Genomic DNA, 15,801 nt, shown 5'->3' with positions numbered 1-15,801 from the left:
CTCCACTAGTGATGAGCAGTAGCTGGGAAACAGCACAGAGTTCTTGCACCATTCCGTGTTGACGTAAACACACAAGCTGCCACCGCGAGTCTTACCGGAAAGAGCTGCATATCTGTCTACTTGAAACAAGACCAGCGCGTCCAGCTGAATGGTGGCGTCCGGGATTCTGTCGGTGAGGCACGTTTCCGTGAAAACATACGCACAGCAGACTCTGTACTCCCGCTGAGTATTTCGTTGGAGTAGGATGTAGTCCAACTTATTGTCCAGGGAGCAGACATTGGAGAGCAGAATGGACAGGAAAGCCGGCCGGTTAGGGTTTGCTTTTTGCCTGGCACGGTCTCCTGCCCGCTTGCCTCGCTTCCGCTTCCTCGCACACCGCTTACAACATCCCCACCTCCGGCCACCAGCATCAGACGACTGCGAGGTCTGTAGGCCTGATCCCCTCAGCAAGCCGAGGTCACGTAATTTAAACAGCAGATCTTGATAAAGGTTTGTTTTTGGGCAATCTCTATATTGTAGCAGTATCTGGTGATGGTATCCATGTGCCCTAATCAAAAATTGTGTCTTAAAATTAAATTAAAGTAACACCAGATCCGAAAGGCCGCTGCTGTTGTGCCGTGCCGCCTACTGGCAACAAGGACTCAAAGTCCCTCTGCACCTCTGATGTTTGAAGCTTCTCCCCATGTAGATAATAGTTTGCAATATTGTTCCTTTTACCAAAATGCATTACCATACATTTCCCAACACTATATTCCATCTGCCACTCTTTTGCCCATTATTCCAATTTGTCTAAGTCCTGCTGCAATCACATAGCTTCCCCAGGGCATGGATAAACACATATTGTAACCATTAATGAGATTTGGTTTCACAAGGAATAAGAAAAGGAAGTCCACGTCAATGGGTCTATATTATAAACCACCCAACAGTCCACGGGATTTAGAGGAATAATTTTTTTAGAGAGATCGTAAACTGTTGCAAGAAACATAAGGTTGCAATAGTAGGTGATTTTAACTTTCCACATATTGACTGGGACTTCCATACTGTAAAAGGACCAGATGGGATAGTTTGTCAAATGTGTTCAGAAAAGTTTCCTTAATTAGTACATAGAAGTCCCACTGAGTCAGGTCTTGATCTCCTGTTGGGGAGTGACACAGGGCAGGTGACAGAAGTTTGTGTAGGGGAACACTTTTGCTTCTAGTGATTATAATGCCATTAATTTCAGTGTAATTATGGAAAAGGATAGGCTTGGTCCTTGTGCTGAGAGTCTAAATTGGAGAAAGGCCAATTTTCATTTAAAAAAAAATTTATTAAAGGAATGACACAATACAGAATACATAATGCATTACACTTTCCTCCATTTTGCTTTTATTTCTTACCCCTGAACAAAACTCCCCCTCACCCGCCCTCCCCGAACATACCATGGCAGCTAATATATTTACAATACAACACTTCACAACTACAAGTACAGACATTTCACAGCCATACCCCCACATTCCTTCAAGACAAAGGCCCACACACATCCACAACACGTCAGATGATCCAGAATACACTCATATTATAATGCACCATATGAGCTAAACCATATGCGCCTTAAAAGGGGGCAAATCCCCAAGTACAATCAAATGCCCTCAACTGGTAGGTAATTCCTTAAGACTCTCAAAATATGATGAGAAAGGTCCCCATTTCAAATCAAACTTTTTCTCAGACCCCCTCAAAGTGAATTTAATCTTTTCTAGTTTCAGAAAAAACATTACGTCCTCTAACCAAGCAGCAGCAGATGGGGGAGTGGCAGATTTCCAGACCAGCAAGATTCTCCTACGGGCCAAAAGCGATGTAAATGCAATGATATCCGACTGGCTTGCATTTAAACCCAAAGCATCATCTGCCACACCAAATACAGCTGTAAGCAGGCAAGGTCTCAGTGTCAACCCCAAAACCTCACTGATAATTTTAACAACCAGTGCCCAATAGCCATCAAGCCGAGAGCAAGACCAAAATGCATGTACTAAACCAGCCGGAGAGAAGGAACACCTGTCACAGCCAGCGTCTGTCCCAGGATATATGTCAGCAAGTCTGGCTTTACTTAAATGTACCCTGTGTAAAACTTCAAATTGTATGAGCCCCAGTCTAGCACATGATGACGAGAAATGAACCCTATTCAATACTTTTGCCCAATATTCCTCCGCCAGATCCATACCAAGGTCATCCTCCCACCTACTCTTAGTTTTGTTTAGATCTTGAACTCCCAAAGATGTCAGCTGAGACTATAGTACAGAGATCAGCCCTTTATCATTAAAGCTAAGAGTGAGTTTTTCCCATAACATAGCAGGTGGTAGATCAGGAAAAGAGGGAAAGTTTTCCTTGACAAAGTGGCGAATCTGCAGGTATTTAAAAAAATGATTATGCAGAAGGCCATACTTACCACGCAGGTTATCAAAACTATCAAATATGTTATCAGTGTACAAATCCTTTATGCACATAAGACCATTCAAACCCCATTGTCTAAAAACTGAATCAAGTGTAGAGGGGGGAAATAGATGGTTTCTATGAATGGATCCCAAAACTGAAGCTGATGTGAACTTACAGTTGCAGCGAAATTGATTAAAAATTTTAAGGGTGGAGAGCACGACCAGGTTAGATGTGAATTGAGAGAACTTCAATGACAAGGAGGAATACACTAAAGCTGGGAGAGACGAGGAGTGGCAAGACCGTGTCTCAAGCAGGCACCAGTTTATATCTGGCCGGTGGAGCCAAAATAATACCTTTTGAATGTTGGATGCGCAATAATAATGAATAAAGCTAGGAAGGCCCATTCCACCTATGTCACAACCTCTATGGAGAATGCGCTTATTAACCCTTGGGACCTTATTTTCCCAAATAAAGGAGGTTATAACTTGGTCGACTGACTTGAAAAATGACTTAGATAAGAAAACTGGCAAGCACTGGAACAAATAAAGAAATCTAGGAAGTATAGTCATTTCCACTGATTGAAACTGCGCCATCTCTCAAAATCAGCCTTCATTTGGCTAACCTGAGGCCTGTAGTTAACTTCAAACAGAGATGTAAAAGAGCGAGTAATGTGTATTCCTAGGTATACAGATCCATCTTGAGATAAAGAAAAAGGCAAAGATTCCTGTCAGATCTGTAGGGCCAAATTATTAATGGGAAAGCATTTGCTTTTTTGAAGGTTCAGCTTATAGCCAGAGAAGGCTCCAAATTGACCTAATAATGACACAATAGCAGGACTACTACCTACAGGGTCGCTAACATAAAGTAAGAGGTCATCAGCATATAGGGAAACACGGTGTTCCATGTCCCCTCTTCTAACACCTTGAAATAATGTAGTTGACTTAAGTGCAATAGAAAGAGGCTCAATTGCAATTGCAAAAAGAAGAGGGGACAGTGGGCAGCCTTGGCGAGTGCCACGTGTTAATGGGAAATAGTCAGATCGAAAATAATTTGTCTGTATACACGCTAAAGGCGAGTGATATAATAGCTTAACGCAGGCTACAAATATTCTGTCAAATCCAAATTTCTCCAAAACACTAAACAAGTATACGCACTCCACTCTATCGAACGCCTTCTCTGTGTCCAAGGAGATAACAACCTCCGGACTCAGAGAATCACTGGGTGAATAAACCATATCAGCCAGTCAACGGATATTAAAAAAAGGATGACGATTTTTAATAAAACCTGTTTGATCATCTGAGATCATCTTGGGAAGGAGGCATTCTAAACAGCACGCAAGCACCTTAGCCAAAATTTTCACATCTACATTCAAAAGTGAGATGGGGCAATATGATCCACATTGAGTCGGATCCTTGTCCTTTTTAAGAAGTACTGAAATAGATACCTGTGAAAGAGTAGGGGGTAAGGAACTGTTCTCCAAAGATTCCTGAAACACTTCTAGAAGGACCGGTATGAGCTTATCCTTAAATTTCTTATAAAATTTTATCGGATATCGGGCCTGGGGACTTACCACTCTGCATAGCCATAATGGTACTATTAATCTCTTCCTGCCCAAGAGCCCGACCTAAATTCTCCACCTCCTCTGGTTCAAGAGTTGGTATTTCCAAATTATTTAAAAAACTTTCCATATTTGTTTTATCTGAGGGAAACTCTGAGGCATACAGAAAGGAATAAAAAGCTGCAAAGATGTTATTAATCTCTTTTGGATTGCTTGTCAAGTTTTAGTGTGTGTCTCTTATCTGGGGAATAAGTCGTGATGCAGCTTGACGTTTCAACTGACGAGCCATAAGCCGGCTCGCCTTGTCACCATATTCATAATAGAGGCCACGTGTCTTAAGAATTAATTGTTCTGATAGGTTTGTAGATAGAAAATTAAACTTTGCTTGCAAATCAGCCCGTGGGTGCCTCAGAATATTGCCTATCCAGGTCCAAACTAGATTGCGATAATACTTGCATTTCTTTCCTACGCTCTTTATAGGCATGTGAAGTATAAGATAGTATTTGACTCCTCAAGTAAGCTTTTAAAGTTTCCCAAAGTAAAGAATACGATACCGACTCAGTTTTGTTAGTCTCGAAGAATGTGTCAATGTTAGCCGATATATAACTACAAAATTTCTCACTGGAAAGCAAAAGGGGTTAAGTCTCCACAGAGGCCGCTCTCTAATGTTTAAAGGAAAACATAGGTCCAGTTTCACGGGCGAGTAATCAGATATAACTATAGCAGTGTACTCAATTTGTCTAATCACTGGTATCTAGGAGCTATCTATAAAGAAATAGTCTAGCCTGGAATAGGAGTGGTGAACATGAGAAAAGAAAGAGAATTGCCTAACTGATGGATTCAAAAATCTCCAAGGATCCATATAACCATTTTGTTGCATAAACATCGGGAAGGCCTTTGCCATACCATAGCGCAGTTCAAATCTCCTGAAAAGATTAGCTGGTGTGTGTTCAGATTAGGTATTAATAGAAACATAGAAACATAGAAAATAGGTGCAGGAGTAGGCCATTCGGCCCTTCGAGCCTGCACCGCCATTTATTATGATCATGGCTGATCATCCAACTCAGAACCCAGCCTTCCCTCCATACCCCCTGACCCCTGTAGCCACAAGGGCCATATCTAACTTCCTTTTAAACATACCTAATGAACTGGCCTCAACAGTTTGCTGTGGCAGAGAATTCCACAGATTCACCACTCTCTGTGTGAAGAAGTTTTTCCTAATCTCGGTCCTAAAAGGCTTCCCCTCTATCCTCAAACTGTGACCCCTCGTTCTGGACCTCTCCAACATCGGGAACAATCTTCCCGCATCTAGCCTGTCCAATCCCTTTAGGATCTTATACGTTTCAATCAGATCCCCCCTCAATCTTCTAAATTCCAACGAGTACAAGCCCAGTTCATCCAGTCTTTCTTCATATGAAAGACCTGCCATCCCAGGAATCAATCTGGTGAACCTTCTTTGTACTCCCTCTATGGCAAAGATGTCTTTCCTCAGATTAGGGGACCAAAACTGCACACAATACTCCAGGTGTGGTCTCACCAAGGCCTTGTACAACTGCAGTAGTACCTCCCTGCTCCTGTACTCGAATCCTCTCGCTATAAATGCCAGCATACCGTTCGCCTTTTTCACCGCCTGCTGTACCTGCATGCCCACTTTCAATGACTGGTGTATAATGACACCCAGGTCTCGTTGCACCTCCCCTTTTCCTAATCGGCCATCATTCAGATAATAATCTGTTTTCCTATTTTTGCCACCAAAGTGGATAACTTCACATTTATCCACATTAAATTGCATCTGCCACGAGTTTGCCCACTCACCCAACCTATCCAAGTCACCCTGCATCCTCTTAGCATCCTCCTCACTGCTAACACTGCCACCCAGCTTCGTGTCATCCGCAAACTTGGAGATGCTGCATTTAATTCCCTCATCCAAGTCATTAATATATATTGTAAACAACTGGGGTCCCAGCACTGAGCCTTGCGGTACCCCACTAGTCACCGCCTGCCATTCTGAAAAGGTCCCGTTTATTCCCACTCTTTGCTTCCTGTCTGCTATCTGAAAAAAAGATCCAGAGACTATAATAAAGCAACCATTAGGGTCACTGATTACATCAGATGGTGTGAACTGCATTCTTTTGGTGATTAATATTGCCACCCCCCTGGACCTACTATTAAATCTGGAATGAAAAACCTGACTAATCCATGCTTTACGAAGTCTATTATGGTCCTCCACTCTTAAATGTGTCTCTTGTAGAAATAGTATATCTGCTTTTAATTGTTTCAGATGAGAGAAAGCTTTAGCTCTTTTAACCGGACCATTGAGCCCCTTTACATTCCAAGAAATAAACCTCACAGGGTGGCCTCCACCAGCAGCGCTCACGTTAACCATATCAAAAGACACACAGGGCCTACAATCCAAAACAGTGCGAGGGCATAAGTTGCACACAATAACGCACAATGAAAAGAAAATCTGGCCAATCCGTAACACACAAAAGAATAAGCTGCCATGGTGATCCCCCAAAACACTCCCCCCACCCTTTTACACAAACAAGACAATTAACCCCCGAAACCTAGATCTACCTCCCCAACTGAGGATGATCGCAGGCAGTACCCAACAAAAAACTTCCAAAGCGTTCCCCATACAACCAAATTTCAATCTAATCTAATCCTCCTTAAAATTTATACACTCACTTATTCTACCTTTAATATATATAGGCTAAAGATAGCACAGGCCAAGCAAAACATTAAAAACAAGAAACTAGGAAACTAAGCGCCAGAGATGCAAATCCCAAATATTTACATTTTGCTGGTTGAAAGTTCTTGTTAATCAGATTCCGCAGCATAACAGTTCAACCCGATCACGTTCCACAAATTAAACTGGAAAAAAATGAACAAAGAAGTGGATTGCGAAAATTAACAGTTTACCTTGGCGGGAGGCCCCTTCATAGTTAACCTAAAAAAAAAGTCATTGCTCTTCTCATTCTTCTTCTCCCCAGAGCGAATGGTCAAATTCTTTGGCTGCCTCTAGTGTATCGAAATAATGCTTTTTACCTTCATGGGTGACTTGGAGCCGGGCAGGATACAAGAGGCCGAACCTGACCCCTTTCCCGTAAAGCAGGGGTTTCACCTCCTTGAAAGCTGCTCGTTTTCTCCCCAGCTCCGCATTAAAATCCTCATTAAAAAACACCCGATGTCCGCGGAAATACAGCTCCTGCTCCGTCTATTGATGACGCATTGCTTATCTTGAAAGTAGTGAAAGAGAACCAGGAACGTTCTTGGTCTCGTTTGCTTGGCTCCAGAGACACCGGATGCTTTAGGCCCAACTTGGTGAGCACGCGAAAGCACGAGAGACCTTAGGAAGAAATTTGTCCCCAGCACTCCATCAAAAAACTCGGTCAGAAATTTAACAGGGTACGGTAAGAACCTTCCAAATTTTCAGGAATGCCGACCACTCTCAAATTGGATCTCCGCGACCGATTTTCGAGGTCATCTAGCTTCCCCTTCAGAAATGCGTTTTCGCTCTGCAACGCTGCAATGGCGGCTTCGGCGCTCACCAGTTGGTCACTGTAATCATTCAGGCCGTCTTCAACCTCACGAATGCGTTCATCGTGCGACGCGACTCATAATAAGACAAAGTTTGTTCCACGGTAGCATTCACTGGTGACAATGCATCTTCAAGTTCTCTTTTTAGGGCAGAATGCACTGCTTGCGTCATGTCAGTAAGAAGTACTAAACAAAGCCTCTCCAGGTCATCAGGTAGCGCAGGCCCAGCACCGTGCAACGGCGCCATAACCATAACATCAGCTTTCTTGCTCGAGGCTTCGCTGTCTTCCCCAGTTTTACTTCGAAGGTACATTTTATTTGCCATTTCAGTGTTCAGCAACATCCCGGGTTGTTCACAATGTTAAATATTCAGTTATCTCGAGCGTACAGCAAAGATAAACAGGTAGATTTTCAATAAAAATTGGGAGCCACACTCACATGCACCTAGTCACTCCATGCTCAACCCAGAAGTTCCAGAAAGGCCAATTTTGATGATATCAGAAATCATCTAGTAAGTTGGACTGACTCGGAACAGGCTGTCTTCTGGCAAAGGTGTGCTTGGTAAATGGGAGGCCTTCAAAAGTGAAAATTTGAGAGTATAAAGCCTGTATGTGCCTGTCAGAATAAAAAGCAAGGATAGCAGAAACCTTGCTTTCCAAGATATTCAGGGCCTGGTGAAGAACAGGCGAGAAGACTGCAACTAGCGGGCACTATCTACGCCACCCTGAGCGACCTGCCAGCCCAGTCATCACATGGGAGCCCAAGCACGGGAGGATGAACCTCCCAAGACTATGGTCAACACGCTCCTAGAAGACAGCGGTGTGGCTAATGTAGATGAACTGAACACACTGATGAGGGAGAGGGAGAAGTGGAGAGTCCGTCATCGTGCCCGATGCCGGCCCCCAAGGCCTGAGTCGACGTCGCAGTAGTAGTGGAGGTGAAGAACAAAAAAGGAGGCACACAGCAGGTATATGAAAGAAGGAACAAATGAGGTACTTGAGGAGTACAAAAAATGAAAAAAGGAAAGAAATCAGGAGGGCTAAAGGAAGGTATGAAGCTGCTCTAGAAACAAGATGAAGGAGAATCACAAGGGATTCTACAGATATGTTGAGGGCAAAAGGACTGCAAGGGACAAAGTCGTTCCTCTGGAAGATCAGAATGGTAATCTATGTGTGGAGCCAAAAGAGATGGGGGAGATCTTAAATGGATGTTTTGCATCTGTATTTAGTCGGGAGACGGACGGAGAGTGTAGAAGTGAGGCAAAACAGCAGCAAGGTCATGGGCCCTATCCAGATTGCAGAGGAGGAGATGCTTCCTGTCTTGAAGCAAATTAGGGTGGACAAATCTCCCGGGACTGATGAGGTGTTTCCTTGGACCCTGTGGGAGGCAAATGCAGAAACTACAGGGGCCCTGGCAGACATATTTAAATCATCCTTAGCAACCAGTGAGGTACCAGAGGATTGGCTAAGATTGTTCTCCTGAATTAAAAAAAGGCTCTAAGAATAAGCTAGGATATTATAGGCTGGTGAGCCTGACATCAATAGTGGGCAAGTTATTGGAAAGTATTATAAGGGACCAGATAAATGAGTATTTGGATAGACAGGGACTGATTAGGGATAGACAGCATGGCTTTGTGCGTGGTAGGTCGTGCCTAACCAATCTTATACAGCTTTTCAAAGAAAGTTGATGAAGGCAAGGCATTTGACAAGGTTCTGCATAGGAGTTTGGTCAAGAAGGTTCAGTCGAATGGCATTCAAGATGAGGTAGTAATTGGATTAGACATTGGCTTTGCGGGAGAAGCCAGAGACCGGAAGTAAATGGTTACCTCTCTGACATGGCAGTGACTAGTGGAATGGAGCTGGGTCCATTGCTGTCTGTCATCTTGATCAATGATCTGCATGATAATGTGGTTAATTTGATCAGCAAATTTGCAGATTACACCAAGACTGGGGGTGTAGTGGACAGTGAGGAAGATTATCAAAGCTTGCAGAACGATCTGCAGCAGCTAGAAAAATTGGAGATAGTATTCAATGTAGATAAGTGTGAGGTGTGGCACTTTGGGAGCGCCAACCAGCGTAGGTCTTACACACTAAACAGTAGGGCACTTAAGAGTGTGATAGGACAGAGGGATCTGGGAATACAGGTACATAATTCATTGAAAGTGACATCACAGGCAGATGGGGTTGTAAAGAAAGCTTTTGGTACACTGACCTTCATAAATCAAAAGTTTGACTACGGGATTTGCGATATTATGTTGAATTTAGTGAGGCCTAATTTGGAGTATTGTGTGCAGTTTTGGTCACCTACCTACAGGAAAGATGTAAATAAGATCGAAAGAGTACAGAGAAAATTTACAAGGATGTTGCCGGGTCCGGTGGACCTGAACTATAAGGAATATTGAATAGATTAGGACTTTATTCCGCAGAATGTAGAAGATTGAGAGGAAATTTGACAGAGGCATACAAAATAGATAGAGTAAATGCAAGCAGGCTTTTACCACTGAGCTTGGGTGAGACTACAACCAGGGGTCATGGGTTAAGGTGACAGATAAGATGTTTAAGGGGAAATTTCTTCACTCTCACTGCTGACAGCATGGAACAAGCTGCCAGTGCAAATGGTGAATGTGATTTTGATTTCAATGTTTAAGACAAGTTTGGATAGGATGGGTATGGTCGATGGGACTAGGCAGGATAAGTGGTTCAGCATGGAGTAGATGGGCCAAAGTGCTGTGACTCTTACAACATGACAGGAATCTGCAATATACGGTGCACCTGATCAGTCCTGTGCTTGGTACCCTGAAGCTGTAAATGTTTGTAGACCCAGCAGTATCACGAATTACAAATGACTGGTGAAGCCAGAAAAAGGACAAGGTTTCCTAAAGGCAGTCCAATAATTTATCATCATCCCGAGAGCTGCCTTACCCAAAAGAACTGATCTTTACAGGGCTCTCGCACAAGTCCAATCTGCCAGAATAAATCCACCCTTCCTGCATTCGTTCTGGTCTTTGTCATGGACAATGCGGATCATTCAGTGGCTCTAGATCTCAGGATCCAAGGGGTGATGTGCCTTTGCATGTCTGGAACCTAGAAACCATTTGTTACATGGAGGATGGCAAAAATCCAGAACTCTGCCTTAAAAAGCTGAGGATTCACATGAGTTGGCTGAAGCTTCTGAGATGTGGATGGTGGACCTGTACTGGGTGAGGGTATCAGTGGATCTGGAGCAAGGGCAGATGAAGATTTCAGATTCAGTTATGGATGAACAGAATGACAGGAGAGGCTCAAGACGCAGGATGGTCCCCTTTCACAGAATCCCGAGTACTTTCACCCTCCAGGCTTCTACGTGGGAATATCCACTGGGGCAAGATGACAGAGATTACTTTTCTGTGTAGTTGTACACGATGAGGATTGGTTTTCTATTTAAGTTTTATTATGAACGAGGTTGTAACTTGGAAAAAAATCAAAGTAGTTATAAAACAACTTCCATAACCTGAGTGTTATCACCTTACAAAAGTATAGCAGCTGCTTTAATAATGCACTTCTGTTGCAAATCTCTTTAGTGACAGACTTACTATATCTTGTTCCCATGCTTACCACAAGCAGCCTGTGTCCCACAGGAAGGATATTTTTCACTTGTGGAAAGATCTCAGAAGGTCGTTAGAATGGGAAACTAACCAAAGATATCATCAGAATATAAATTCTTGGGGTCAAAAAGTAGTTTTAAACTTCCCACACTTATGAAATGCTGAGGAAATAAATAGAATCCTCAGCCCTGGGGAGTTCTTCTGTTGTTTCTCTTGGAAATAACTCATTGATCTTGTTCCAAAGAATGCTTATGATGTTCTGTAGAAATGAAAAAATGCCTTTTACAATCTCAGGAATTCCCAAAGCACTTTACAGCCAGTGATGAATCTTTAAGTTCAGTCACTGATGTCCGTAGGGAAACAAGCCATTGTGCACAGCAGCAATGTAACCAGACACCAGCCATGAAATTCAACTGCACAGAAATCGCAAAACGCTGACAGAGTGATACCAGTTTGATCTGACGCAACTCAGATGCATACAATCATTACGAGGACTACACTGTGTGGTCAACAACAATTACTAAGCTTCTGGCACTAGTGTGCAGTCACAGGAAACAAGTCCCCAAGACTTACAGAGTCTGAACAGCGGCCAGCTAAAAGCGCAGCTGTCTGCGAGAGAGAAAAACTCCTCTCCTCCACCCCTGCTTACCAACTTCAGAAAGCCAAGTCAAAGCTTAGACCGATGAGCTGCGGAAACTTGCTGTAACACACAGAGGATTGGAGGAACTCAGTGTGGGAGCATCTCTGGAGGGAAATGGACAGTCAACATTTCAGGTTGAGAGCCTCCAGCTCAACCCAAGACAAGTGTTGTCCATTCCCTTCCATAGATGCTGCCAGACCAGTGTTTTGTGAGTTGGTCCAAATTCTTTGGTCTCTCTGTGGGTACCTGAAGTACTGGCTGGGAGTTTCACTAGGTGATGTAAATCACCCCTGAGTACAGGCTGGTAGGAGAATTGTGGAGGGGGGAAGGTTCTGAGCATCTGAGAAGAGAGTAGGTGAGTGGGAACTAATAGGACCGAGGAGATTGCTCTGAGAGCGGGCATAGGCTCAACGTTTCTATGGCCCGCTTCTATGTCATGAGAAAGATGAGGAGGAGGGAACTCCTCCATGCCTTAAAAGGAGATGGTAGGAAGGTGTGGCCAAGGAGATCCATCTCAGGAACTAAGTACTACCATCTTGATACTTTGCTGGAATGGGGTTCACAGGATCAGTGAACACTGGCCTCTGACATCTCACCTCCCAGTTCCATCCTATGTAGTTAATCAGCAGCACCCCAACACTCACACAGTGACAGCATACGTCCTCTCCTGGTTGCAGCAGAAACACAGAATGACAGGTTTGCGCAGCTCACACACACACCAAACACCAGCAGTACACTGACGAAGTCTGGATGCTGGTAGAAAGGGTGCTGGCACTCACTGAGTCCATCTAACATTCCCCAGCAGCAGACGACAGCGATCCAGGACGCAGGGACTACGATCAGGCATTCCAAAGATCACCGTAAATCCTCTGAAATACGGCAATGGCTCCACGGAGAACGAAGCAGCCGTCCTCCCTGGTGCTATCTGCTCCACTCTCACTGTGCCTGGGCGTGTCTAGCCAGCAGCTGCTTCAGTCCAGACTCAGGGTGCCCTGGCCACCCCACACCCAGGGGGAGCAGCCTAGTGGGCAGCTGTATCCGAGGCAAGGGCTGGCTTGAGAAGCAGCAGTCACTGTCTACCCGGCTGCCTGCCGACCTGGTTGCTGTCATTCTCACCTGGGTCCAGGGGGCATTTAACTAGACTCACCCTGGCAATAGGGTCTGCTAGCACGTTGGCATTTAACCATTACCCATGAGTTTGAGAGGATTCAGTACAGAGACAAGCCATCTAACCTGATACTCATCCGTACCATTAACCCCATTTGTCTGCAGTCGTGCTGTATCCCTCTGATCCCTTCCTACCCAAGTGCCTGTCCAAACAACTTTCACGTGTTGTCACTGTATCTGCCTGTAACACCTCCTCTCACAGCTCCAGATGAGAACCACTCTCTGTTAGAGCACTTCTCCCCACCAACCCACCTCACCTTATGGCCTCTACTTCTGGACTCCCCTACCTTGGGAAATGAAAAGCAGACTCCCAACAATGCCCCTCATCATTTTATAAACTTCCATAAGTCTCCCCTCAGCCTCCTTTGGAGCAGTGATAATAAATCCAGTCATTCCAAAACCTCGTTAGAACCTCAGGCCTCCAGTCGGCAACTTCCTGTGAATCTTTTCTACACCCTAGCAGTGTGGTGACAAGACTGGACACAATACTCCAAGTGCAGTCCAACAGCTGCAACATGATGTCTCAACTCGTATACTCAATCCCTCCCTCTAAATATTACCCAGCCTACCGGTATCACCCTCTGCACCCAGCCCTTCTGTATTATCAATGCTCCCAAGGTCCCAGTCTTTTACTAGATGCTGACTCTCCCCACAGTGACTCAGTGACATGGGAGAGGATGTCACCATGCAGGTGATGCACACATCCTCTCGGTCCCAGTTCCTCCAACAGTTTCAGGAATGCAGACTCAGCCAGCACAGTTACACCACGGAGTACTCACTGTTCCCACTCGGTTACACCACAGAGTACTCACTGTTCCCACTCAGTTAGCCCACAGAGTACTCACTGTTCCCACTCGGTTACACCACAGAGTACTCACTGTTCCCACTCGGTTACACCACAGAGTACTCACTGTTCCCACTCAGTTAGCCCACAGAGTACTCACTGTTCCCACTCGGTTACACCACAGAGTACTCACTGTTCCCACTCGGTTAGCCCACAGAGTACTCACTGTTCCCACTCGGTTACACCACAGAGTACTCACTGTTCCCACTCGGTTAGCCCACAGAGTACTAACTGTTCCCACTCAGTTAGCCCACAGAGTACTCACTGTTCCCACTCGGTTACACCACAGAGTACTCACTGTTCCCACTCGGTTACACCACAGAGTACTCACTGTTCCCACTCGGTTAGCACCACAGAGTACTCACTGTTCCCACTCGGTTAGCCCACAGAGTACTAACTGTTCCCACTCAGTTAGCCCACAGAGTACTCACTGTTCCCACTTGGTTACACCACAGAGTACTCACTGTTCCCACTCAGTTAGCCCACAGAGTACTCACTGTTCCCACTTGGTTAGCCCACAGAGTACTCACTGTTCCCACTTGGTTACACCACAGAGTACTCACTGTTCCCACTCGGTTACACCACAGAGTACTCACTGTTCCCACTCGGTTAGACCACAGAGTACTAACTGTTCCCACTCGGTTACACCACAGAGTACTCACTGTTCCCACTCAGTTAGACCACAGAGTACTAACTGTTCCCACTCGGTTACACCACAGAGTACTCACTGTTCCCACTCGGTTAGACCACAGAGTACTCACTGTTCCCACTCGGTTAGCCCACAGAGTACTCACTGTTCCCACTCGGTTAGCCCACAGAGTACTCACTGTTCCCACTCGGTTACACCACAGAGTACTCACTGTTCCCACTCGGTTAGACCACAGAGTACTAACTGTTCCCACTCGGTTACACCACAGAGTACTCACTGTTCCCACTCGGTTAGACCACAGAGTACTAACTGTTCCCACTCGGTTACACCACAGAGTACTCACTGTTCCCACTCGGTTACACCACAGAGTACTCACTGTTCCCACTCGGTTAGACCACAGAGTACTCACTGTTCCCACTCGGTTAGCCCACAGAGTACTCACTGTTCCCACTCGGTTACACCACAGAGTACTCACTGTTCCCACTCGGTTAGACCACAGAGTACTAACTGTTCCCACTCGGTTACACCACAGAGTACTCACTGTTCCCACTCGGTTAGACCACAGAGTACTCACTGTTCCCACTCGGTTAGACCACAGAGTACTCACTGTTTCCACTCGGTTACACCACAGAGTACTAACTGTTCCCACTCAGTTAGACCACAGAGTACTCACTGTTCCCACTCGGTTAGCCCACAGAGTACTCACTGTTCCCACTCGGTTAGCCCACAGAGTACTCACTGTTCCCACTCGGTTGATGGCGCAGGTGAAGCAACTGTTGGCAATTGCTGCGTTCCTAGCTTCAATGGGCCACAGCGGTTCACTGCAACATTTACAGAAGTTAACTTAACAAAGCACTGGGACAATTGCATTCAATAAAACCTCCCATCAGTGATATATGCTGACATTCCATTTCCTTGGCAGGAACCGCAGAAGTGGTGTAAACAGCAACCCAGGAATCCCTCTGGGATTGCATCAGTGGCACAGAGAGAACAGTTGAGTCTCACAACACCTTCCCTGGGTGGAGCTACCAGCTCCTGACCTACAGCCAGCTCCCACATGCCAAAAGCATTCGGAAGGATGGTGGGATGGAAAGGGATGGGGAGGGATTTGTTGGCTGTTTCAAGGTTTTGGGCATCTTCTGACAGACGGGAACAGGGCATTTCCACACCCGAGCTGCACCAATCGGGGGTTAGGTGGAGCCGGGCAGAGGTGGGACTTGCTCACTGGTAGCCGTCCTTCCTGTGCCTGCTCACTCTCCTGTCACCACTGTTTCTGTGACCTTCTCCCACACTCTGTTCATTTCCCACTTGCAGATGGTGCTCGGGAACTGAACTGGCATAAGCTGGGGGCTGGGTCTAGTGTCAACAAAGTAAAAGTGGATATGTAAAGCCGTTTGGTGCAAGTTATCTT

The 15,801-nt window shown here is 45.3% G+C and overlaps 1 protein-coding gene across 1 annotated transcript in view; it reads right to left on the bottom strand.

The window, feature by feature from the left end:
* The window catches only part of upb1 (ureidopropionase, beta), a 187,621-nt gene that overhangs the window by 48,732 nt on the left and 123,088 nt on the right, over positions 1-15,801 (bottom strand). The window contains exon 7 of the mRNA XM_063031687.1: positions 15,130-15,211. Within this exon, the coding sequence (XP_062887757.1) occupies positions 15,130-15,211 (82 nt within the window). The remainder of the gene's footprint in view (positions 1-15,129; positions 15,212-15,801) is intronic.

This window comes from Mobula hypostoma, chromosome 23, assembly GCF_963921235.1.
Source record: "Mobula hypostoma chromosome 23, sMobHyp1.1, whole genome shotgun sequence".
Lineage (NCBI taxonomy): Eukaryota > Metazoa > Chordata > Chondrichthyes > Myliobatiformes > Myliobatidae > Mobula > Mobula hypostoma.
The sequence above is the reverse complement of the archived record's forward strand: the minus strand, read 5'-3'. Positions and strand labels throughout refer to the sequence as shown.